Source organism: Anneissia japonica, unplaced genomic scaffold (assembly GCF_011630105.1).
Source record: "Anneissia japonica isolate Jap-2015-1 unplaced genomic scaffold, ASM1163010v1 scaffold288026_len309160_cov177, whole genome shotgun sequence".
Classification (NCBI taxonomy): Eukaryota; Metazoa; Echinodermata; class Crinoidea; order Comatulida; family Comatulidae; genus Anneissia; species Anneissia japonica.
In genome coordinates this window covers 189,278-215,725 of record NW_022732402.1, presented here as the reverse complement: position 1 = coordinate 215,725, position 26,448 = coordinate 189,278, and the positions used below count along the sequence as shown (strand labels likewise).

At 34.9% G+C, this 26,448-nt stretch overlaps 3 protein-coding genes across 14 annotated transcripts in view; 2 read left to right on the top strand and 1 right to left on the bottom strand.

Annotated features, from left to right (window-relative positions):
• Positions 1-34: 34 nt before the first annotated feature.
• Positions 35-8,265, top strand: LOC117115672 (lamina-associated polypeptide 2, isoforms beta/gamma-like). Of its 2 annotated transcripts, none has more exons than XM_033259576.1 (5): positions 35-413; positions 4,102-4,222; positions 4,651-4,770; positions 5,869-5,962; positions 6,664-8,265. In XM_033259576.1, the coding sequence occupies exons 1-5, from the start codon at positions 108-110 to the stop codon at positions 6,845-6,847; spliced, it is 825 nt and encodes a 274-aa protein (XP_033115467.1). In that variant the 5' UTR covers positions 35-107; the 3' UTR covers positions 6,848-8,265. The 2 variants fall into 2 exon arrangements, with proteins under 2 accessions (XP_033115467.1, XP_033115466.1); XM_033259575.1 differs by having other exon boundaries at positions 40-413; positions 5,860-5,962.
• A 484-nt stretch (positions 8,266-8,749) lies between these two features.
• Positions 8,750-14,854, bottom strand: LOC117115669 (N-acylglucosamine 2-epimerase-like). Of its 10 annotated transcripts, none has more exons than XM_033259569.1 (9): positions 14,788-14,854; positions 14,185-14,308; positions 13,884-14,050; positions 13,063-13,232; positions 12,333-12,557; positions 12,023-12,104; positions 11,469-11,776; positions 10,596-10,683; positions 8,750-10,254 (listed from the first exon to the last, which is right to left on the bottom strand). In XM_033259569.1, the coding sequence occupies exons 2-9, from the start codon at positions 14,286-14,288 to the stop codon at positions 10,187-10,189; spliced, it is 1,212 nt and encodes a 403-aa protein (XP_033115460.1). In that variant the 5' UTR covers positions 14,289-14,308; positions 14,788-14,854; the 3' UTR covers positions 8,750-10,186. The 10 variants fall into 10 exon arrangements, with proteins under 10 accessions (XP_033115460.1, XP_033115455.1, XP_033115461.1 ...); XM_033259564.1 differs by having other exon boundaries at positions 14,745-14,846; XM_033259570.1 differs by having other exon boundaries at positions 13,884-14,035; positions 14,745-14,846.
• Positions 14,855-15,145: 291 nt separating this feature from the next.
• LOC117115678 (DCC-interacting protein 13-alpha-like) overlaps positions 15,146-26,448 on the top strand; it is a 26,342-nt gene continuing 15,039 nt past the window's right edge. For both annotated transcript variants that reach the window (XM_033259584.1, XM_033259585.1), the window contains exons 1-5: positions 15,146-15,286; positions 15,768-15,866; positions 21,796-21,855; positions 23,867-23,938; positions 24,531-24,660. In XM_033259584.1, coding sequence (XP_033115475.1) covers positions 15,242-15,286; positions 15,768-15,866; positions 21,796-21,855; positions 23,867-23,938; positions 24,531-24,660 — 406 coding nt within the window. In that variant the 5' untranslated portion in view covers positions 15,146-15,241. The remainder of the gene's footprint in view (positions 15,287-15,767; positions 15,867-21,795; positions 21,856-23,866; positions 23,939-24,530; positions 24,661-26,448) is intronic.

Here is a 26,448-nt window from a genome sequence, read left to right as displayed (position 1 = left end):
CATATCGATGTTCTGGTGACCCTATATTTGCTAATGCACGCGTTCGAGGCTTGTGGTTGAGTACTTGACTACATGCATTGTTGACATCGAGTTTTGCATTTATTAATATGCCTGGGCTAAAGGTAAATCCGGCTGTCCTACCAAAAGAGGAACTCATCAAGGAATTAACAAGGAATAACATACCGTTACCATCACCAAAATCCCGAAAAGATGTGTACGTAAAACTCTACAGGAAATATTTAAGTACGAGTAATAATCATACAAAGAAGGTTAAAAAGTCTGAATTTTCCAGTGATGAGGATGAGGCCGATGGAGAACCGATTTATAGAAAAAGGTCGATTGAAAAACGAACACGAGGAGCAAAAACAGCCATAGGCTTACAGAATGGAGATGATACCGAGGATGACCCGAGGGTGAGTGGGTTTGCATTGGCCGGCTATCAGGAGCCGGTAAGGGCATAATATGCCAGGTTTTTCGTTTAATGATTCGGGATGGGCTGAATGATACTGAGCATTAGTCGAGTCCAGTCATGTCGTATTCTGATTTTGAAGTTTTATACTCGTGTATTTAATTGAATTGTTTTCTTTGTTTAGATTTTTTTTTTTTTTTTTTTTTTTTTTTTTTTTTTTTTTTTTTTTTTTTTTGAGATGGTGTTATATGGTCTACTCCATTCGGTTTTGTCACGGAATATAGGCCTAAGCTTTATTTGTTAATTTCGCCAGTGCAAAATCACAACGCATTATTTATAGACCCGCTGTAGTTGCACCACAAGTTCTGCTAAGAGAAGGATAATATTTTTATTGCATTATACTCATTATCATTGTGTGTAGGCCTATATGGAACAGTTGATAAACATCAGAGACCCTAAAGTATATTTACAGGAATATTGTCAGTGCCTGTGTACATTATGCAGCCTGTATTGCTTTTGTCTGCATGGCTATTTATATAGAGCGAATTATTCATAATAGACCTAAGCCTGCATGATCTTATTTTTTAATTCCCTTGGGTTACATGGTTTTAGAAACAGGTCTCATCTGTGTTGTTGCAATGGAAAACGATTTTGATGTCACCACGCACGTGTAGGTGACATAAATGTTATCTCATCGTTAAGACAGGCCTATTTATAATTCTTATTTAGGAGAAGGGGTGGTGAGTGATGCGTATGTTTGTGTGCAAAGATGAACCAACTAGGGTATAGATTCTTTTTTAAACTTTATAACAGAAATTAACAAAATTTATATTCAGTACATTCTCGACTGTCTCGAAAATGTGGTGCACTATCACCCCACTGTCTGTTATATGCGAGCCGAATTTGAGTTCATGAAATTGATTGCCATGGGCCGGGTTGGCCATACACTACGTCTATAGAGAAAAAAGAAGAGAAGAAATGAGAAAAGAGATAAAAAAAAATGGCGTGACCATCGACCATTAATGTTTTTTTCTCTTCATGACCACGAGGAAAACACTTTATGAAAACGATTCTTGTTAAAGATGTTAAAATAAATAGGAATTGGTGGTTCGTTGCTCTTTTCATTTGAATAGCGATCGATTCCGACGCGATAGAAAACAATGGTAACTGTTTCAGCATCATAGTTCATTATGGGACAGGGGTCTCCGTATTATTTCAGACAGAAACTCAAGTCAAGCGATATTAATGACAAAACAAGGTCTCCTCGCGTAATGAAATTTACAACATGCTTTAAGTAATTTCGCTCGGTCAACGGAGTGAGGCGGGGTGGGTTAAACACAGTAAAATAACACCAATTATCATAATCATATGTCTCCAGCTGTCTGCGTTAATGATGATGATGATGATGCCATCATCATCAGTTCCATTTCGGATTGGTCATCATGATACCCGTGTTCATAAATATCTGCCTATCCGTTGCCCTCCGCTTCGAGCTTTCTGCACGAATTTTTGTACATTGATGTGGTTATACAATTTGTCCAGGTATACAGTATTCCTTGTTTTCCTTCTACATAACCATAACAAATATTGCTAAGGTGTCGTTTAAGTTGGGGTTATAATAATATGAAAGGGAAAAGGCAGGAGGAGAATGTTAGGAACCAAATATAATTAGACCCAAAGCGAATGGTACTGATGAACAGAGGAGATTTTCTTTAAAGTATGACTCAAAAACTTTATATCGATGCGATTTACGAGAGAGATGCCAATAGGCCAGCCAGGTGTACTCAAGCGATTCGACCAGGTAGAGATTTTCCGATTATCAAAAGGTAAATAGGCATTAGCTGGCCCTTATAATCACCAATGATCGATCGAATCATGTGAAACGGCCGTCAGTCAAACTTGTGATTGTTATCGGGGTTTAAGTTCAATGAGGTTCGCCTCTTCACACCATAATGGCGTTATCATTAGGTGTTTTTATATTTGAATATAGTCTAGTTAATTCTTCCTCCCTTTAACCTGTTTTTGTAACCCGATAACCCGATTATTTTATATTATATGGTTTGAAAGCGAAAAAAAAAATTACCAGAATCAATGAAAAATGTTTTACAGATCAAACTGTTTTAATCAGCCGTGGAGATATTTTAACTATTTTAGCTTCATGATCATTGCTCATATTTTAACCTCATTATAATTATTAATTGTTGAATTTGAGAAAAAAGTTCAAATGAACAAGATTGTTATGTGCGCCCTCTACGTCACGAGGGAATTTCCCAGTTTCTGAAAGAAGAAAGCACCGACGTACGCATCTATTTAGGGCAGGTTGGTTAGTAGGCTTCGTTTCTGAGGATTGCGTCTTTAAAAGCTTCAGTTTAGATCTTCAGAATACAAACAAGAAGAAGAAATTGCAATTATGGTTGGCATGTTTATTTATTATTGTAGAAGAAATAGATACCATATTTCTAAATTAGATTAACAAATCGTTGTTACAGAATGATGAGGTGAATGAATCAAAGTGCTAGGCGTAGGCTAGGCGCCTTATGTAGGGAAGAGGGTGGTTTGCCTTATTTCTCTAGGTAGGCCAGGGAAAATTCAGGCCAGGTAATGCTTCTTCATCCTGGCCTTCTCGAGCTAGGTAGACAGAGAGGGGCAATACGTTTTTGGGCCTGGCGGCCTAGACTCGTCGGTGTAGCTAGCCACATAAATTGCCACTTCTAAGGGCTATAGAATGAATGTTATTTAATGAAATTCACTTTTTTATCTATTTATAATGTAAGATATTTATTATAATTATAGAAAGAATAGTAGGTGGTCTGATGATATGATGATTCTATACTGTATGATGATACCAGATGGTGAAAAGTGGATATAACTTATGTATTTCCTTCTTAGTCCTATCACAAAATGAGCAATGCTACCTTTGTCCTCACATTTTATTATTAAGTATTGCTGTCGCATCGCAGTGGTGGACTTCCCATACTGTAATTAACTTATAGTAATTGCACGGATTTGCATTGAAAATGTCTAGTAAAATAGGTGCGCATAATCATAATTACATTTTTGATGTATTGATAAATAGGTCAAGACCTGTTTTTTTTCGGCAAAATCTGCACTTATTTTCTGAATAAGTAGACAGATTTGTAGGTCTCATATTTTGCGCTAAGGATACAGTATTCCCCATGGAGGCCTTATTTTAAGCCAGGACCTCATACAGAAGCAGTTTTATAATTAAATTTGAAACAAATTGTGGATGTCGTTTTGGTAGAAATCTTTTTTGATACTACATTTCTGGAGTTCCAGACTGTAAAATAAGGCTTGTGTAGGGAATATATCTCATGCTCAAAAATTAGGCCTAGAATTCTGAAATATCAGATAATTGCTTAATTCAAGTTCAAGCTTTATTTGAAATTATCTTCATTGTAGCTTTGCAGCTAAATTATGAATGATACATTAAAGGAAAATATACCTTGGTCTATTGTATACATTGCACTAAGGTTACAAAACAACAATATAAATTTACAAAAAAATAAATAAATAAGTAGATAAATATATTTAAGTAAATAAAAAAGTAGAATAAATAAATAAAAATAAATAAATTCATTGTAGTGACTATAATATTAATGCAGGAAAATAGGAAATATTGAATGATGTAATAATTTGTTTTGTTTACGTTAATGTGTTTTATCTATACATAGAGTGCACAGCTAATGAAAACAAAGTTGTTTCATGGCATACTGCGAGAAGTGGAAAGTTTAAACCCAAGAGAGCTGAAGGAAGAACTCGAAAGCAGAGATGAAGAAGTTGGGCCACTTGTAGGCATGTTGATACATATTATTTTAATGGTTTTAAATTATGTAAGCCAAGATTTACCTTAACATATGTTTTTTTTTTTACTTGAAAATGATAAAAATTTGATATCCCCAAGTTGTATATTTGTGCAAGTTATTGGCTTTTTAAATGAAAATTTAGAACCTGATAATAATTTACTTTGCTTATTAACACCATTCCTTTAGTCTTGGCTTATATATATTGTAAGGAATTTTATAGTAAAAGAAAATTAATTAATTGGACCATTGTTTTATCAATCGATCTTATTTAAGCTTTTAAATGAATAATTGCAGTGACTGTATACTAGATTTGACCACAGACAGTAAATGATGAGTTATTAACTTTTACAAGCAAACAGCTTGTAGTATCATTTATGTATTCTCTCTGTAGTAAACTTTGCACTTGTTCTTTTTTAGCCTCTACTATGAGGGTCTACCAGCGTAAACTTGCTAGGCTGCTAACTGAAGAAAGGAAGTCAGGCAGACAAGAGTATGAAGAAATAGAGGAGGAAGAACATTACAGTGATTCAGACATTGGTGATAAGGCTTGAATATTCATTATTATTTTGTGTGTAATTAATTTCATTAATTGTTTTTAATCTATTTTATTTTTATGTACTATAACTTTGATCGTTAAGATCTGTTCACCTAGCTTGGAAGTTGTAGGTATAAAAAGTAGAGGCAGTGGGTACCATGAATGCAAACAAATTCAGTAGAAACTATGTTTTACAATTCCCACAGACACTGGCCTAGGTCACTGAAAGCTAGACAAAGCTAGGCACAGAAAACTAGATTTTTGTATGAGGCCTAACACGATACAATACCAGCAAATATAAGTCAATGAATCATTCGTATAAACAAGACTTTTTTTTTTCATTTTAATTATGGCTTGATTGAAGAGATTTAGAAATTCCTTTTTTGTACAACCAACAGCTGCTTGCTTTTTTACAAAATTACCTTCAAAGGAGCGCCTTACCATATGTTTTATTTTTCGGCGCTTTACAAACCATCTTTAAGTACCGTAAAACTTAACAAGACAAATATGAAATCTTTTGTTATGTGATTTCATTTGTCTATTTCTTGAATATTTACGTAACCTGAATGATAAATCAATATTGCCAATTAGTAGTTCAAGGTCAATTGACATAAACAACTCAAGTATACACACAACAAAAGCTTATGTTGACCTCGACTGATCATGGATAGCAGTATGTGTGGTTCGAATCATTGGTTTATTTATGCAGTTTCATCCAGCTAATTATTTTACTCATAAAATACCAACATCTGATATAAATTGACTTAACCCTTTCCAGTCTGCCCCATTACCATTGCCTGGGGCTGTACCAAAGCTGGGAAATTACATCATCTACACTAAATGTTGGGTTTTTACTGGGCGCAGACGTTTTATTTGGTCTGAATACAGGAGGCCCTCTACAGAGATACTCCTACATCACTCTCAAAAAATCCTATAGAGGGCAGCCTAGCTATAAAATAATTATGAAATCTGTACGGGGTGTACATACGACGCCCTCGCTATAAAGTATGGTCAAAGAGGGCGTCGTCGCGATGCCATATGACTGGAAAGGGTTAAATTTACAAATTGGTTTTTTTTTATTTGTTTGTTAGAAGAGGAAGAAGAGGAAGAGGAGGAAGAAGAGGAAGAGGAGGTGGTTCTGGAGAATATAGAGGAAGCACCAGATACACAAGTTCAAGCAGGAGGGGACACAGGGTAAGTATGTCCTATATCCTACTTCAAGTAGGGGTTCCTGGTAGCAAGGAGTTGTTCTAGATAGCAGCTCCCTGCTGGTAGGATGTGTGTGACTGGCTCCAGCAAAACTCTCAGGTTGCTGAAAAATGCAAAATATAGTTCTTTGATATTTAAAAATTTTTGAAGATTGCACCAGTAGCAGATTCAATAGCGGGGTTGGGGAGGGCTGGCCTGTTCCCGACCCCCTGAATTTGTCAAAATTATTTTTAAAATGTGGAAAAAAGCAAGGTATGTTCAAATTTAAGTCCGAGAGTGCCATTTCCAGCCATCTATAATGTGCCATAATTATAAATTTTCTTTGAAACATTTTCACTGGTAAATTTGCGCTCAGTGTGAGGCATTACCCTCTTTGGGTGGGGTTTACAGTAATGCCTTGAAAAAACAACACATACAGTCATAGACTAGGCATAGACTGGAATGATATTCATTTATTGATAGAAGGCTAGCCTAGGCCTAATCAGTGGTTCTGTTATTTCACAATATTATTTACCAGTAAAATTACTTTGGTAGGACACTGCCCTATATTTCAGATTCCTTGATTCGCAACTGTGTACGAAATATAATTGCTAGGTGGTTTTAATGTGAGCTCAGGTGAAATTTATATTGATTATTAAATCTCTATACATTAATAATAATTTAGTATTCTTTCCTATAATTTCTAGACCACGTCAAAGGAACATTCCTCGTAAGCCAGTCCAGCCTCCGAGTCAACCGAAAAGCAAACCTGCCGGTCTTGTGCCGATATGGGTCCAAATGCTGGTCTTATTCGGCCTTTCATTTCTCATTTTCGCAATATGGTATAACATGGAGACAGTCAACAACCCTGCGGAGATTAGTAAAAATTAGTTCACACCCTTTGCGCTATTGACAGGCTAGTCGATACGGTGACATGTGCGGTTGTGACATAATTGTTGCAGATGATCTTTTGAAGACCACTTAATATTTAAACGTTCCAAATGAGATGTTACGTTTTTAAACATTTAATTAAATGCTTTGTCTAGCCAGGCTTTTTATATATTAATGAGATGTTTGGAAAAAATGAATGAAATGGATTTTTATATTTTTTTGGTCTATTACCAGCCAACTTCCCTGGTAAGCAATTGCATGAGGCTCATTTATGGTGTTATTTGGAGAAGTGATGTAAATTTGGTAGTGGCTATTGTTAAATATATCTGATTGGATGTTATTGTCTTAATTAAATCCATACATACAATAACATCCAGTTAGCATTAGGAGTACTTTCAAGACAATATCTACTGCCAATACATTTTTTACCTTGCAACTTTAATATTCTACCTACTCTACTTTTAATGTATTTTATTTGTCCCATTCAAGTTTTATTGTATCATGTTTCTCTGAACATTTCTTAGATTAACATAAATAAATTTGTAATCATTAATAAATTATTAAGAATAAATAAATTAGCATATAATGCAAATGAGTAAACTAAATTTGTGTATTAGAATAGATAGAATTTTAAACCAAAAAATTATTTTGAGTTCAATTTAAATATATAACTAGCTTGGGTGAATTTATTTTACATTGTAGAAAATTTATTAACATTTTTATGCTGATGTCAATTTGGTATTTTATATATTAATTAAAAAATATCAATCTATCAATGGAATTTGATTGACAGAACTTTAAGCTCTATCATAATTTATGTGACAAATTTGAGTGAATTGCCCATATATAGATGGCACGATGATGTCATCATATCCATATTTGTTCATGATGTTGTCATATACATATATTATGGACAAATGACAGATTATTTATCACAAAGTTTGATGGTATAGAGCTTAAAATTCTGTCCACACACACTGTCAAATTTTATGTGACAAACATCTGTCAAATTTCCGTCAAATTTCCATATTTGTGTATAATATGACATCATCATGCCCATATATGGGCACATCACACAAATTTGTCATATAAAAGTTGATAGTGTTGATAGGGCTTTAGAAGGTGGGTAATCAATAATTGAACTTCAGAAACTGCATGTATTATTTGTTGTGTGTGATATTTCTTCACTTGTGTACAATAATTCAACAGTATTGTCCTTTTTTTTTATATAAACTTCAGCCTTATAAGGCCCTAGTTACTCCTGAAGGATTTGGTTTGTGAATTATATTATCTGAGAGATAACAGTTAATGCTTTAGGCTTATCGTTCAATCCAGAGGCCATACCTCTTAGTAATTATTAATTATGATTTGAGATCCTGTGTATATAGCTAGTGCAGAATAAATATTTGAAAAAAAAATTTTTATTCTTGTGTTGATGACACCAACGTTGTATGGAGGCAAAATGGCACCAGCTGTTTCTGTCACTTCCTCAACCTAGGCTCGTAAACCAGGGAGGTTTCTATTTGGCCGGGTCATCCTCGAATAACAGATTTCATCTCTTATTTCCATCCATGGACGTCAATCCATGCTTGAAAGTGGGTGGGGGGAGACGAATGGGAAAAAGGAAGCATTGGGGCATAATTGTTGTTCTTTCCACCTGCAATGTAAAGTTTTAACTATTAATGTTAGAATGCTCAAGCTCTAGGGGATTTGTCCTTGGATGCCACAACTGTTATTCTCCCAGCTCTCATAAGAATGCTCTTTAAAGACATCTGGTTATAAGCTTGCACCCCCCATGTTCTTTATTAAGGCACACTCACTACCTGCTGAACATGTATAGCCACACCCACAGACACACCCACACCCACTCAGTAACAACTGACAGAAGTACACAGTACTATGTTTCAGTGTTTGATAATTTATTTGTTACACAAGACTTAAAATATAGATATAATAAAAAAGTACCCTTCAGAAGTTTTTACCATAAATACCATGTTTGTCCAATTTTTTAAAATATAATAAATAACATTGAAAATAGTTTATTTCCAGCAAGTACCCCAAAGAAAAGTCTTATGCTTAAGATTGCATTGTAAAATTTAGTTTATATCATATTTGGAAGATAAAATAAACTAGTAGTGCACAGAGCATACTGTATTTATGTATATAAAATCATAAAATGAGAGTGTTATATTTTGCATTGAACAATGTTTGGTACATTCATGAAAACAGTTACATGGAGCTCCAACTAGTTTTGTGTTTAGCTGTAGTACTGCATGTTAAATATTTTAAGTACAGTATTAATTTACTACCTTTGAACTTATTTCTAAAACTTTCTACTTCTCAAAGGGTCCCATCCTGTCATGCTGCTACCCGTATCCAACAACATCTCATTCACAAGGGCTACAGAGAAAAAAGAACACTGGGCAACCCCTCTGCTCTTCTCAAATGATGTGGTCTTTCAAACCTTTGTATTTTCCACCATAAAAATCTCTCTTTATTTTTTACGTACACTGGTTTATAGTCCTTATCAAATTTAATTAGATTTGCGCCACCCCTGATGACAATGCTGCTGCTCAGGGATGGTACCAGCTGGTGGGTTGACTGGGCCCAGCCCAGATGTCGGGGAGGGACGGTAGAATCTGTCGGGAGGAAAATGAAACATGATTGTGTTGAGGTGGTGTGGAATGATGGATCACCAGTGGGTAAAATGTAGACACCACCCCTGCTGCTGTTTGTGGTGTCCCTGCAGGGGTGGATTAGGGGGGGGGGCCCCAAATGAGGAATCCCAAAATATTATGTATAGAGAGGTTAATCTTGGACCAGTACTTTAAGCCCCCATACATTAGATACTGTTGCTAACGCTCCACAAGAAGGCAGTGTAAATCTTAATAGTGGTTAGTGGGAGATCCAGAAATTGAGTATAGAGGGGGTCCAGGGAGGGATTTCAAAAAAAATTCATGATTATGGCACCTCTACATGTGCGGAAATGGCACTGTCGGATTTTAATTTGAATATAAATTTCTTTTTCTCTCCACTTTTTTTATTTAGGGGGGTCCGGGCCGGCTGGAAATCTGCAATTGGTGGTTACAATTTTATCAGCCAAAATGCGTAGCTATCTGTGATGTTTAGACATCACTTCGAGTATTAGGCCTAGGTCAACCAACCAACCCTACTTTCAAATTTTTACTTTGCTTAAACAACAGTTTTACTGGCCATATAATAGTTTAATTGCTCAAAACCTCTTGCATCAACTATAGTTTTCCTTCTACAAATTTATATTTAATGTTATAAAAAATTAATTTAAAAAAATTATATAACCCAATTGAAAACATTTTTTTTTCATTCTGATATAAGCTCTTTAAGCATTTCTGCACACATCATTAGACAACGTGGTACATGGAAACATCCTGTAGGAAAAAATAATAGAAAGAATTAACAGAATGAATGTAAATCAAGTATCCTTAACTCATGAACACACAATATCTAATTTCATCCAAAAATTTGGGCAGGGGTCGTGCCAGCAGGAGGCCGGGGGCCAGGGCCACCTGTCGGGAAGGGAAAAAAATGTATATGTATTTTCTACATCTTAGTAGACTGCAAAATTGATTAAACAAGCCATTTTCAAAATTTACTACTGGTAATCTTAGCAAATTAATATTGAAACCCAATGTAGTTATTCTCTCATTTTAATATATTTGAGTCCCGATTTTTTACGAACATGTCACATATGTTGTTGTGAATTTCCTACCTTTAAATGGTCCACCTTTAAAGTCCATGGATGTATGTCCTTCTCTATCTAAGTACCCAAACCATTCACCATTAGAACCATCAGTAAACTTGAAATAAAAAAAAATATATTGCTTTAGAGTCAGAATCAAACTCTTGTGTGTCTTGTATATATTATTTATTATATACTGCATACAGAGTCTAGGCATCTGACTGGTTAAGAAGCGGGCAATAGAAAGTACTATTAACATAATGGGATAGTACTTTTTTGATCTGCCGCGCTAGGTACAATCTCTAGGCCGCGTTGCTATGTAATTTATGACACGCACAAACTGTAAAGGAGACGCGACCTCTAAAAAGCTCGCTAAGAGAGATTGACCCTTTGATTGCCTAGGCCTAGGAACAAAGCCTAGGCCTACTTGGCGTGTACTATTTTCATTACGTTTTAGGTCTTGTAGAATCTATGTACTGTATGAGGTATATAAAACAAATACTGATTGCTCTGGATTCGGGGAACGGAGAAGTCTTTAGACCCTCGGTGATGTGGAGACTGTAGCCTATCTTTCCGGAAGATAGGCTACGGTCTCCACATCACCTTGGGGCAATACATTTAACCATTCCCCAAATCTAGAGAAGTCAATATATATATACTCTTCTTTAGTGATTTGATATATTACCAATTACGGGATTTGAGATGAACTAGTCAGTAAGGTGTTCTACTAACTAAATGCGGTTTATAAATAATAGCTGTTACTCAGTCATAAGAACAAATGGTGGTACCCTGTATTTACAGGAGTTGAACCCAGGATTTGTTATTGGAAGGCAAGTAGTACTTAGACCATCATGTACTTAGACCATCATGTCACCTACAAGACATTTTCTAGCACCAACTTACATGTTCCATTGAATAGTCAAAAACCTTCTCAAATGCACTGAGATATTGAGCATCTCTCGTTTCTTTAAACGCCATCAGAAACGCAATCAGAGCTTCATTGTGCGGCCACCACAGTTTCATATTCCACTCGAGCTGCGTCGGAGACAAGCCATTGGCATCCAGGAAGCAGAATATTCCACCGTACTTATCATCCCAGCCATGGTTGAATGGTTTGAGGATGAAATCACGAATGGCAGTTTCTTTTAGCTTTTCATTCTGAGTCTTGACTGCATGTTGTAGAAGGAACCAACCTGTCTCTATTGCATGACCTGAAAAATTGATATTACCTTATTAGTAATATTTACGCACTCCAAATCCATCTACTACCAGTCTAGTATTGTAATTGGATAAAAAAAAAATATTTGTTCCCATCAGTATTTGAACCCAAGACCCTCCAGCCAAGCTAGTATAATACAGTGGCATATCAACAGCAAGTATATTTCTTTTTTTATAATATTTTCAATAAATGCATAAATATTATTGTATTATCTGTATAATTTCCTCTACTTAATTACCTGGATTAATTAATCTTCCCTGTGATCCACGCAATTCTTTTCCGTCAGTTCCAACAAACTCTAATACTACACTGCCCTCTCTCTGATGGTAGAGAATAATCATAACATGCACAGAAATTACTGTATATGAAGAAGTAGACTATAAGAACAGATGAAAAATGTAAATATATAATAGAAATGTCACTTAAATAACTTACAAGGGGTTATTCTTTAAAATATTAAGTAGAAATATAAATAATATTAATCAAAGGAATATACAAGTGTCTCAAAACAAAATAAAATATAGAGAAAAATAAGAGCAAAATCGTACTTGTAAGTGTTGTAAAGTTTGTTCAACACTCCATTCTAACAAAGATGAGTATTTTTTCTGAAGTTCAACATCATCCCAGCAGACCTCGTCGACTAAGTTGAAGAATATCATAGCAATGGCTAAGGCATTTGTTGGCGGAGATCCTGACAGTTCCGGTCGGCCTAGCTCAGAATTGTCCACTCTTGCCCAGTATTCCACCTTGTCTAGCATTTTTACTGCTTCACCCTGTAGAATAACATTAAAATACAATTTTTTTTTTTTTTTAAATTACAGACACTTTCAGCACTCATCCTGCAGTGGTAAAGGGGATGGGGGAGGGGAAAGCTTTTTGGCCAGATGCCTTTGGAACCACCAGGCCCTGGTAAGGGTGTAAGGGCAAAGTCCTGGTGGGGTTGAGTTCGTATTGACCCTTTATCAGTGAAACTCTCTCCCTGGGCTCTATTAAACATTCCTGGATTCGCCACTCATATTATTTATTTTATCATCAAAAACATTTAGAATGCAGCGACAAACATAATTAAGAAATGAGCACAAGTAAAATCCCACAATTGAATTGGCGACCAGGAACCAAAAGACCACCACTCTCAAAAAGCCTCAGGGCCCCCGGGCCGAATCGTGATGCCCCTGTCTACTACACAATGTAAGCAAGATCATACACACTAGATATATAGTGTCTCGAGAAGAATTCCAGTTGGATGAGCAGATAGGTTCAATCCTCTTCCTTACTTACTTTATACTTTTGTTCTTTAGTAGCCCTCCCTAGCTCGGACATGGCAAGTAAATAGAAACACTCTGAGAAAATTGTTCTCTGAACTTTTATAGGCTGACCATCCTTAGTAACTGAGAAGAAACATTTTGCACTGTTCTGATCTTTGACATGTTTCATCAAGAATTCTCCACCTTAAACAAATAATATATGAATGAAAAAAATTGTTTTAGAATGCATTTTTCAATAAAAAGAGAGAACAAATCAATGTACGAGAAGTCAAACACATTTACTTTGGTTAGCGATTAAATGATTATCATTTAAATTAATATAAGTAAATGAACAGGCGCCATGTGTAAGGTAAAACAAGTCGGATGGCCGAGCGGTTAAGGCAGGGGAGCCTCATCATACAGCCATAATATTGGCCCTGGTTCGAACGGCATGTTCACCTATGGTTCTGGTGGTGAATCAAGTCTTCTCGGATAAAGACTATAAACCGTAGGCCCAGTGTACACAATTTTCTCTCATATGCATTTTAAAGAACTCAGTAGATCATTCAAGATCAGTAGGGGGTTACCCCGGATTACTGGTTCATACAGCCCTGTTGTGGACAGACAAGAGTAGCTGGTACCATTTTTCCAGTTAGCTCAGACATGAAGAGACCCTTGGGGGAAAAAAAGTTAGTACAAGCTAATCCACCCCTCAAGCACTTTGAGACCATTTCGCTATAAAAATCCAACAGCATTACATTACATATTGCTTGACAATTTTATAATAACAAGAAATAAGACATGATATAATTGTTATCAACATATCTTTCATCCACACAAAATTGGTATATTTACCCTTAATAGCAGCCTTTAACACCTGGTCTGTGTGATATTTTGGTACTGTGTTGTAGAGTTTGCAGTACATCCACACCTGTCGGCCTTGAAGCCAGCAGTATTTGGTCTCATCATACACCTGTCCATCTTTACCTAGACAGGTGAAAAATCCACTGAAACAGATAACACTTGTTAAGAAAAAGTAATATTAATTTTTGGCATGTCTAAATATGTCGTTCACAGTATAGCCCTGGTAATTGAAACAGTAACACAATAATAAAAATAATAATAACAATTATAATAAAAAGTTGTTTATGATTACCCATTTTCATCATCATGTGAATACTTGAGCCAGAAGTCAACTGCATTGTCCAATTCAACCTCCACCTTGGAAAGAAATTCTTGAAGTCTTGATTGTGAACCCATTTCTCCTTTGTGATGACCAGCTATACTAACAGTGAAAGAAAAAAAAACAATAAGCTAAATTATACAGAAAGAAAAATCATTTGTAATTGTAATTAATGGAAATATGCAAAAATACAGGACTGGAAAATAAGTAGATTTGCAAAAATGACCCTCCTGTTTTTAATATGGAGGGTTTGTGTAGTAGCAGTTTTATTTTACAATGAGTGGAGAAAAACATTTTCCATTTTGTGATTAATTGATTTAAATTTTAATGAGTACATGAAAAGACTGACAAAGCCTTACCATGTTGGCCTACTCCCAGCTGAGCAAAAATGCCATGATCGTGGCTAAAAAGACAGCAAGTATGGTCTAATAAGGCCTAGGCCTATCTAAATAAATAGCCTAAAACCTATGCTATCACCTCTTTATAAAGCCCCACTAGACTAGACCATGTATCCAGAAAAAATCCTTACGCACCACACGTTTAAAGTTTATTTTCTACAGATTTTCCCTAATTTACCATAAATCACCACAGAAATGTGACACGACAACAACAACACACGCTTTGTTTTTGTTTATGACCTCAAGTCCTATTTTGCAAATCCATCAAGGTCAGTGGAAATATCCATGTCATAGTAGGGAGATACTCAGTTAATAAACTATAATACTCATCATATTTGTCATATAACACAAGATTAAAGCTCACTAAGATTAATGAAAAAAGTATAATTAATCTAACTATCTATGATTTAAGTCCATTCTATCCCAATGTTCATTTTAATTTTCAAAAGTATACTGTAGTTGAGCCCGTTATAAAATGGAATCGTCAAGATTAAAGTACAGGCGCCACCAGCGTGTCGCGCCACATAACAAAACTGGGCAGCAAAGTAGTAAAGGTTGGGCGAATTTCTGTGGACATAGCCTGGCTCTGGACCTATGTTTAATCTTTAAAATATATTAAAATTAATTCAATAATGGAAGGACTACGATTGGAAGATGTTCAAGAAGACTCACCACAGGTAATTATCAGTACATAGGTCTGTGTAGAAGTACTGGGACAAGTTCTAGGCTAGGCCTAAATAGTGTAGGGTAGCCTAGTCTAGGCATAGGCCTACGTCAGTGTTGGTTGGTGTTGGGCAGGCTTACCTTAGGCCTAGTAGTAAGTATTAGGCTAGGCTGCTGCAACTGTTTTTGTTGTACAAGTAGACCTACATTCTTTAAGACTGTAACAATATACAATGTAATGCATTGTAATCATTTCAATACAATTTATTGAAGAAATCAATTCAATGTTGTGACTTCCTAACTAAGGCTAAGTTTTAGATTACAACAAAAGTAGGAAATAAGAAAGGTTTTTTTTTTTCTATTATTAATTTTATTAAGGACAGTAAACAATTAATGCTAGCCTGTAATAAAAGTTGTGAAATATGATTGAACAAAGTTTGATTTCATGCATTTCTATAATGAAATATAATTAATTATAATTATTTTTTCTTTCAGTCACGGTATTTACTCGGCCTTTTTGAAGAAGATTCTGCAATGCTTGCAAAATATGTCAAGGGGCTGCATGAATCATGCCGAAAAATCCTGGACTGCCAGGCAAGTATCATTGTAATTTGTCAAGGGGAAATTTACAACTTACCTGTCCTTAATCCAGTTATCAATGTCGTATGATCATGTTTATATTTGCTGCGAAGCAGCCAATTCATATTCTTGATAGCAATTTGACCTCTGAAAGGTCATTGTTTGTCAAAAAACAAGGGCCTAAGACGACTGAAAAGCGGAGTTTCCTTCTTTTGTTCTGCCGGGTAAAATCAATTACTTTAGGCGACGTTTGTAGACTAACCAACACGTACCAACGTCTGCATGTCGCCTTATCCTACTCTAGGCCTAGACTAGCTAGGACGGTATAGGCCTAGCCTAGAAGGGACGAAGGTCCCAATGAAAAACAACGTCGCTCCTTGATAGCTAACATTGTCTATTTAACATCACAATAATTCATTATTAGACCTATAGTTGTTTTTTGAATTGTACTCCACAAACCGCAGCCGATACCTCGCACAACTCGAGTAACATCTCGTATCTATTGTCGTGACGTCATGGCTCGCTGGCTCACATTTGCAATGTCTCGCACTTGTGATCAAATAACACGCTGGCTCGCACTTTGGCAACACTCTTTGGCAGTCAACTCACCCCTAGAAAACCCGCCCTTGGAAACTTGCCCCATAAAAAATGTACACTTCCTAGACCATGCAGTCTTCAAAATAAAAATTGTAACCTTTGGTAATCAACTACATTTTCCACATACATAGAAATTTTTGAAACTTTATTAAAAAAAACCTAAACCATAATTCACCACTATAGACACTTTTTGAAAAAAATGAAAAATTACGACTTTGTTACCCAATGAGAAGTGTTCTAATATAGACAATGGGTCGTGTCTCATATTATTTGTTATTTTTTTCGTATTCATTATTTTCACTTGACTCGCATAAATAATTTTGTTCGAAGAACATTGATATGCAGTTGTACTTCGCAGCACTTCACTTGCAATTTGCAATTTCTAGTCTTTATTTACTGTATGTTACCGATATTTTCTTATAACATGAAGTGTTATAGATTGTCAAATTTGTGTTATATACAGTTTTATTATACAGTAGTTCATTTTTAATCATTCAACAACAAATGAAGACAAATTGAAACAATACAAATGGACAAACCGAAAGTTCCACTGATTAATCTCAGATAAGATAGTATAATACATACTGTACAGGTCCGGGAATGCTAAGCTTATGTTGACTTCAGCCAAACATTGCCTATGGAATTCGTTGTGATTTGTTGCAATTGGATTCCATGGTAATCCGGAGTAATAAAGATTGTAGCACCCAATCGCAACAGGTAACAATTGCGATATTGATTAGTTATCAACTACAATGGTGAGCTTTCACACACGATTTTACATGTATTTTGCGATTGGGTGTCGCAATTGCACAACCAATCACAATGCGATGCTAGTCTGAATGGAATATAATATATTTTTTAAGAAAATAAAAAAAAAATAATAAAAAAAAAATAATAATATTTTTAAAAAATTTTATTTATTTATTTTTTTAAAATTTATTTATTTTATTTTTTTTATTTATTTATTTTTTATTTAAATTTTTCATTTGCAAACTGTCACTTTAAGCTTAGCGACTGCAGTGAATAACCTGTTGTTGAAAACAATCATTTATTTTTAATAAGGCTGAATAGATAAAAAGGATCATGTTACTCGATAGTGATTGTATCTAGCATTAGATATAAAAATACAGTAAGCCAGTTTACAAAAATCATTATCTTGGGTTAACGGATAGTTTTGGTGAAAAAAACCTCAAAAAACATGTTGCAAACCTCCCGAAACACTACAAACCCTGGCGCAAGAGTGATTGTCTGAGGGTTGTCTGTTAGAGGTTTCTACCGCTTTCGGGGAGCGCCCTCTCCCTCTTGCCACCCTATGGATCCGCCATTGCATCAGCCAATGACAGTTTATATTGACTGTAATACCGTAGATAGGAATCTGAAGGTGTGCCGTGTGTAAGGAAGCCAGCTTACAATATTATTCAGGGATGTCACCACGCTGGTCGGCGGTGGACGTGCCCGTCCAGCACTCAACATTTCCGACCAGGATTTACAGGCTCCCGACCACCACTATTATTTCAACAGTTTACAAATTGTAACAAAATAATTAGTTTACCTAAACACAATAGACAAATAGATAAAGACAAGAAGAATACAATAAATGTTTCCGTGGTTACGTTAATTGTAACAAAATACTGCACTGCCCTGCTATTCATCGCTAACTTAACAGCCTAGGCCCAGTTGAGTCATAGCGAACGTCGTGGGCCTGCATGACACGGTTGCTCTGTACACATTCAAAGGTTAAAGTTGAAATCGTGACTATTCAAGTGTTTTATTATGAGAGCAGGAAGATTATTAAAAGTTTTATTTCTTTACTTTGTTTTCATTTTGTATTTTAAGTTTTTCACTTTTAATTATAATTGATATATAATGTGTGTAAATGGACAAAAAAATAAATAAATGAGTGCACATGAATCAGTGACATACACATTCATTGTGGTAATCGTCAAACGTGGCTGGGTACAGTCGGATCGACGCTTTGTCACCGGGATTTGTTCATTATTATTTTTTAATCTAAAACAAAGCATGTCAAATATTGAATTTAATTAGGCCTACAGTATTAGTCTCATCTTCATCTGTTTTGTTGCATTCCTCAAATTCTGGCCTAGACCTACCTGGGCCTAGCCTAAAAAAATCGCGTCAGCTAGCCTTTCTTGGGCCTAGGCCTACTCGACTTAGGCCTTTTTGTTTTTAAGAGCTTTCACGAATACGGCGCCCCCCCCTCCCGGGAAAACGTGGAATGGTTGCCGACCGGCACTCCAAAAAGCTGGTGACATCCCTGAATATGTAATAGATACCTGCACTAGTCTGCTGTCTGTTTTCTCTATTGATTATTACACATGCTAGTGTACTGTAGTACAGATACTCAAGGCTCTTGATGTATTATTGATCTCCTAGGCCACCTATACAAGCTCTGTTCTGAAAACATTTAATCATAAAATATATGGATTGTCACTGATAAATTGTTAACAAATGCCAACAAAAAACTAAAATGCAAAACAAAAATTGATTGTGGAGAAATAAAACATGGAGAGAGTGGTAAAGTAGAAATATAGAAGTTATGAGTTCTAATCATAATGGTATAGTATGATGCGAGAAGCTTACGTGTATCGGTATGGTGCATAGGGACTTTTTTTTGATGAGGAACTTGTTTATTTAGTGTACAGTAGGCCTATAATTTTAATATTAAATATTCAAGCATATTCCAACTCAATAAAAAAAAGTAAAAGACAAATATTTTTTTTTTGTTTCAAATATCAATAATATTTTTGCAATTTACAGGTTCAATACTCATAGCTGATTTATTAAATGATATTCACAATTAAAATGAAGTTGAACAAATCGCTAATTTTAAGCATCACTCCGGAATTATTATTGATCATATCAAATTCACTTTATTCCTTGTATACCCACCATTTCTTCTACTTTATTAGTGTACATTTCTCTTCCTTTTCTCAAATTTTTCTGTTTTTGTAAACTGCAAGGACACCGGCATTTTGTACTGTCAACAGATAATAATGATATTAAAAATCTAATTAATATTCTTAATAATTAAATGTACTGATGTAAAAAAGATTGATTTCCAAGAAAATTTTCATAGTATAAACTTGTTTGTTATCATCCAAGAAAAGTCTTTGCTATTACTGTATAGTGCTGTGAAACAATATTGTCCAAGTTCTTGCACTAAAAGAACTGAACCAAATTCTAGCCATTGAAAAATTACTTGCTTATTTTATTGCTTATGGCTCATTGATGTTGATTTTACTTTTCACTCTGTTTACAGTATTTTATGGTTTAATAGCTCTTTCATTTTGAATATTTTCTTTTATTGTGTAGTTTCATTTTTATGACAATTGCAACATAGCTTTATAGAATAGCACCCACTGGGGTGAGATAAGCTTCCCTGTGGAAATGAATGAAGTGGGTGGATTTGGGGGGGGGGCGGCCACAACCCTGGCCCCCTTTTGGGAGATTAAAAAAAGGGGAAAAAAAGAAAGAAAAGGAAAAAAATATAAACACAGAACGCCTCGAATGTTATTTTTGGGCGTCTAGAACGCAAACATTTTGCGGGGAATGTTATTACTGTATAGTGCTGTGAAACAATATTGTCCAAGTTCTTGCACTAAAAGAACTGAACCAAATTCTAGCCATTGAAAAATTACTTGCTTATTTTATTGCTTATGGCTCATTGATGTTGATTTTACTTTTCACTCTGTTTACAGTATTTTATGGTTTAATAGCTCTTTCATTTTGAATATTTTCTTTTATTGTGTAGTTTCATTTTTATGACAATTGCAACATAGCTTTGTAGAATAGCACCCACTGGGGTGAGATAAGCTTCCCTGTGGAAATGAATGAAGTGGGTGGATTTGGGGGGGGGGGGCGGCCACAACCCTGGCCCCCTTTTGGGAGATTAAAAAAAGGGGAAAAAAAGAAAGAAAAGGAAAAAAATATAAACACTGAACGCCTCGAATGTTATTTTTGGGCGTCTAGAACGCAAAAATTTTGCGGGGAATGTACCCGGGCCCCCTAGGACAGTGTTGTCTCGATCGGCCCAACTTTAGCCCCCCTTTAGGCCCCCTTTTGGACATCTCTGGGTTCCGCCCCCGGAAAGGGAAGAATGGAGAATGCTGGCACAGCATTTATTGCCTGTACGGACCTCTAACCTTGAGCCTCCATGCCTTGAAATTGGGGTTCAACAAATTTTCTGTCCATTTTGCTTAGTATAATTGTATAATAAAATTGGTAAATTGACATATTATTATTATTATATGTTGGGATGGTTTAACCATGGAGAAAATAAAATTTTATTTTCTCCATGGTTTAACACAGACTCATGTATGTATTCAATTGATAATTTAGTTCTCGTTTGACGATCCTTTGGAATTGTATGGTACTTTTTTCTGTATTCTATTCAAATTTTGGTAGAATAGAAAAGAATTCTCTTAGCAGTGCTCTTTGTTGAATGTGTTGACATAGGAATGGGAAGAATGTATTCATTCACAATATTATTCAAGTGGAACAGAATACAATCCAAAGACAACGTCAATGATTCTACAGTACAGTACTATTATTAGACTCTTTTTAATTGTATTGGAAAGACTATTGAGGTACATTACAGTACATTGATTACTTATTTTTGGGTAAATTATAGGAGTACTGTACATAAATGTGTTACAGAACTCTTAAGAAAATGTTTGTGATACTGTAGATACAAACCTTTGTTTATTCTGGATATTCATGAAATTTGGTAGTCTGGTTCTTTCTTGAAGTTTAGTAAACAATGACATTAAAAAAAAATCATAGAATTTATATTGTGTCTGTTATCAGTAGGCTACAAGAAATGTTGGTGAGAGAAAAGTACCATAACTTGGTGATTTGTAGATTAAAATCAGTAAAGATGTTTATGATGCACCATGTGAAATGAATAAACATCAGTCTAAACTGAATTGAACTTTATTCATAAACACTTTTGGTTGTAGTGGTGCATCCAAATTAAATGTGTAAATGATGAAACATTGCAAATGACTTGGGTGAACCCAAACTCCTTTCTTGGTATCGAAAGATAGGTAGGCCTACTGTACCTACCCTGTACTCCTAAGATTTGCTAAATGAGGTGTGTCAGGGACCTTCAAACTCACATTAGGGAATTTCTTGTCCATACAGTAAATTAATTCTCCAGCATATTTTGTTATGAAAATGGCTATAAATCTATTTAAAAATGAAAAAAAAAAATGCAGCAAAAAGGAAGTTGGGTAGGGACAAAAGATTTTCTTTTTTTTATTCTCTATACTACAGTACATTTATATCTAGAAATTTTGACATGATTTTTAATTTCATTTAAAAATAGAATTCACTTTGTGCTGCAATGCAAGATCTGTCAGCTAAAGCAATGGAATTCGAACGCTGGGTAAGTTAGAGTTATAAAAATATCATTTCTTGTGTTTGAATGGTTTATTTTTGCCAAGGAAATTGCTAGAGAGTGGGTGTCGAGGGGAGAAATCTGTCTCACAGCTTTTGTGATGTTTCAAAATCAATATTGATTCAGATACAGTAGATTATTTTCATCATAAAAAAACAAGAGTCTAATACCCGATTCACACGTGAAGTTAAATTTAACAAAAAGTAACAAATTGTAAATGAGCGATCTCCAGAGTTATTCCTACCGAGATAAAAAGCATTCTCATGCCTCTGTAAGGTAATGCCAAGGTTTATTTATTCAGTGTTTATTCAATGAACCATTTTTTCCCCTACTGCGATATAGGTCTAGCCTGGGCCTAGTTGAGAACCCCTGTCACAGATGGACTGTTGAACTCACCATCACAGTAAACATTCGAAGCAATCAATACCCTTAACAACTGCTGTACTACTACCACTACTAAACTAGGCATAGCTTCCAACGTTTCTGTCTCGGACTCTTGTAATACTAGTAATAGTACTTAGTACTAACACCACCCCAACGTTCATTTTATGTATATCTTCTTCTTCTACCATTACTAATTAACATCAAATACAAGGGTAATTCATTCATCATTTAGAAAAACTAGGCCTATCTATTTCTAGTGGATCAGAATCGTATACAGAAGGAAGAAAATTCAAAGAACCCAGTGAAACAGTAGATTGTTGTTATGTTGAAATCCCTGCGCATGCGCAGATCCATCCATGTTACATCGAGCGAGGCTGGTAAAGATTACCGAGACATTCCGAGATTTTACAAGGATATTACACGGAGGTACTTTCACACGTGCCGTAAAATGTTACTTTTGGTTACATTTTGTTACATTTGGTAAGTTTTTTGTACGTGTGAATCGGGTATAAGCTGGAATCTACAAAATATGAGGCAACTATTCATTATTTATTGTACACTGACATTATCTACGTAACGACCTTGTCTGTGTACATTATTGCTATGTCTACATTTATTGTGTCACTAACAAAATCGTTTACAAAAGACCTAGACACAATAAGTAGAAGTTATCAATTGTTAAACCAACATCATAACTATCGAATATACAGGGGTCCCAAGTTAGAACAAGTTACATCAGGTGGGATCTCATAGTCCAATTCAATTCAATTCAAATAAACATTAATTTCTTTCAAATAAAATTAAACAAACAATAGGATCAAGATGGTAACATTTAAAATAAAAGGCCCAAAAGATCAAAAAAGGGCAAAAGCAGAATTTGATTAAAGAGAAGAGGGCAGTGCTTAAAAAGGAACACCAAGTTAAGAAACGGAAAGAATCCTCACTAAGACACTTGTGCTAAGCATGTGTTGAATAATAATAAAACAATAGACACATTTTCTGAAAAAAAGACAGATAGACAAATGCACACACAAGAAGTTTAGGTTAAGGAAAATGAAGATTATTTAAAAATTCTTGTGTTATTATTACATGCAAATCAGGGTTTTTTTACAGAGGGACAAGAAAAGGGAGAAGAGAGTTGTTAGCTTAAAAAATAAAGATGCATTGTTGTAATTTATTGATCATAAACTGTTAATAAATTTAAATCAGAAAAAACATGGATCAGAATAATAATATAATAATAAAACTTTATTTATACATATGATACTCATTGACACTTACTTCTGTGAGACAATTGATAATAAGCTGTGAATACATGCGAATATTGTGAATTTGCAAGAGATGGGTTATTTTTGTGAGGTTCTTGCTTGCGTGTCTCCGCAAGCTAATAAAAAAAAATTATCTAAATTCAAAGAGACATTGAGTATTCCTGTCGAATAAAATGCTACTTCATGTATGCAAAATAAAATATGTTTATAAACGCTGGTGCTTATTTGAGAGCCATTGTTAAAAACGATATGTTTGGTGTACTGTGTGTGAGAATGGCACTTACCGATCATTTACAGTAGTCATTTAAAAGCTGTGATTTTAAGTACTTTTCTTTTTTGTTTAATAGAAATTCCCAATAGAGCGAGATGACAGCGTTCTCTGTTCCACTATGAAGCAATTAGCCATGACAGTCAATGATGTAAGTACCGTAAATAATTCAACAAAATTCATCTTATTAGCATAACATATTATATGGTTGTAATGAGCCTGTATAAGAATAATTGAAAAATTGATAAAAAAAAAATATTCAACCAGTGAAATAGTATTTAAATAACATACGTTAATAATGATACTTACCAACTAAAATTTGACAAGCAGCTAACATCAACACATTCAAACAGTTACTCATAACACATCTTTATCATTTATACAGTATTTTGCTTACTGTAATTCTAGATTGTTGTAAATTTTGATGTACTGTAGAGCACATAGAGGCTTAGCAAAATGGACTCAATCAAGATTGAAATATTATAATGTTTAGTAATCAATATATGTGTAGATTAATATATATTTTAATATGATGATGTTCCTAAGTTGCATTCTGTTCTGTACAATCTAATTTTGACTATATTTTGGCTTTTAATTTAATTTTGTATATGCCTAAAATTTAGTTATTTTAAATATTTAATACTGGTGGTTGGGTATCTATGTATTTTCTACATTATAAAGAAATTATGGAATTATTTGAGTGCAATGTATCTCTAAATGTATTATTTTGATTCCATTTTCAGATAAGTTCAGTTTACACTGTGCTGTCAACACAAGTTAGTGAGGGTGTGTTTCAGAGGCTCTCATCATTTCTGAATGGTGACATAGCTGATATCACAAGCTTACAAGAAGTCTATCACCAGTTAGATCAAGGTAATAATTACTTTGCAAGGGGTGGGGGATAGAGAAATCTTTTCTCGAGCAACTCTTTCATTAAACTTGCAAAAATATTTCTCAACGAAAATGTTGAGATTCATTAATTCTGTATGTGCCTGTTTGATCCTGATTTTGCATCGTGGTCACTTGATAATTATGAGATCTCTTGCAATATTATTTTATATTACATTCTTTTAATCTTAAATTTTTTTAAATGATATCTATTATATTTTTTGTGTTGTTTTCTGTTTGTTGAGTGCTGCCTTGGAGAGCCACATGATAGTGGCACTGTTGTGTACTTTTGGTTATCCTGGGTTGGCAGCACTCTTTTTTTTTTGTTTCTGTTTTTATTGTCCTTTTTTTTATTATTGTAATTTTGATTGTAATTTTTTTTTTTAACCCGAAATAAATTTGAATTTGAAAAAGTGGCAATTAAGGGCCTATGTTTTGAGTGAGTGGGAGGGGAAAGATTACAATTGAGTCTATGTTCAGGGTGGTGCAGTTGAGGGCCTATTTTCAAGTGGTGGTGGGACCTATGGTCTGAGGGAGAGGGCTTTGGGTATTTTCTTAATCTATTGTAGTTGTCCATGATGGTACAGCATTTTAGCCTTTATTTACATGATTTCACACTTGATTAGAGATTGTGGCTGTTGCTGCAGAGGTGACTGTGCCTTTCAGGGGCGGATCCAGAAATGTCCAAAAGGGGACCGATTGAGTTGGACCGATTGAGACTACACTGTCGTAGGGGGTCCGGGGCATGCCCCCGCGAAATTTTTGTGTTTTAGACGCCCGAACATAACATTTGAGGCATTCTGGGCTATCATTTTTTTCTTTTTCTCTCTTGTTTTCTTTTTTTTTTTTTTTTTTTACCTCCCAAAAGGGGGGGCCGGGGCCGAGCCGCCCCCTAAATCCACCCCTGCCCTTTGCCACATGCTTGATCCACTCTGATAAGTAACTAAAAAATAGATGTTCACAAAATAGTTAGTAGGCCTACTGTACATAAAATTATTTACCAGAATTCATTGTAGGGTTCTCATAGTTTTATATTCTCCATGTTTCATCATATATACTTTAGCTCTATGCTAACATTTTACCCTTTCCTAAGTCTTGTTAAGCATTAGAAAAATCACTAATAATTTACTTTTTTTTTTAAGCCATACTTACGGAGGGTAACCCTTCCCAGTGTGTCATAGATAAGTGAAATAGTGATGCATTATCAGTGCTCATTATATGCTGAGGAGTTCAAGATTTTTTTAGTTGTGAGAAAAAATCTTGTGCTATGGAATGGAAGGCAAGCATCTTACTTAACCACCAAGCTACAGTACACCTCTACTATCCTTGCTACAGTATCTTTCCATCAAAATACACTTTACTGTCTGCATTTATCTGCCAGATGTTAACATAAATATTCTGAGCTTTATTTCCTATTAATATAAACATCCTGTTCTATTCATCTTATGATTGGCTTCTCTTTCATTGTTCCATGCACTGATAGTGCTAATTGCTTCCAGTCCTCTCCATATTCATTCATTGTACAATTTTTTATACAATGTCCAACATTGCAATCTGGATCTTTAGTGCTCATGACTACAGCATTATCAATCCTAGCAATTAGTACAGGTAGAATGTATAGTAAATATTTGTAAAATCTTTTTTTGTTATTGTTATATATTAACAAACCAGTTGCTCCTCGCAAATCCAGTTCTAGAGATAATAACCAAAAAATGCTGGAATGTCAAAATTCTTTTAATCTGTTTCATTACACTAAACAAACCTTTACATATA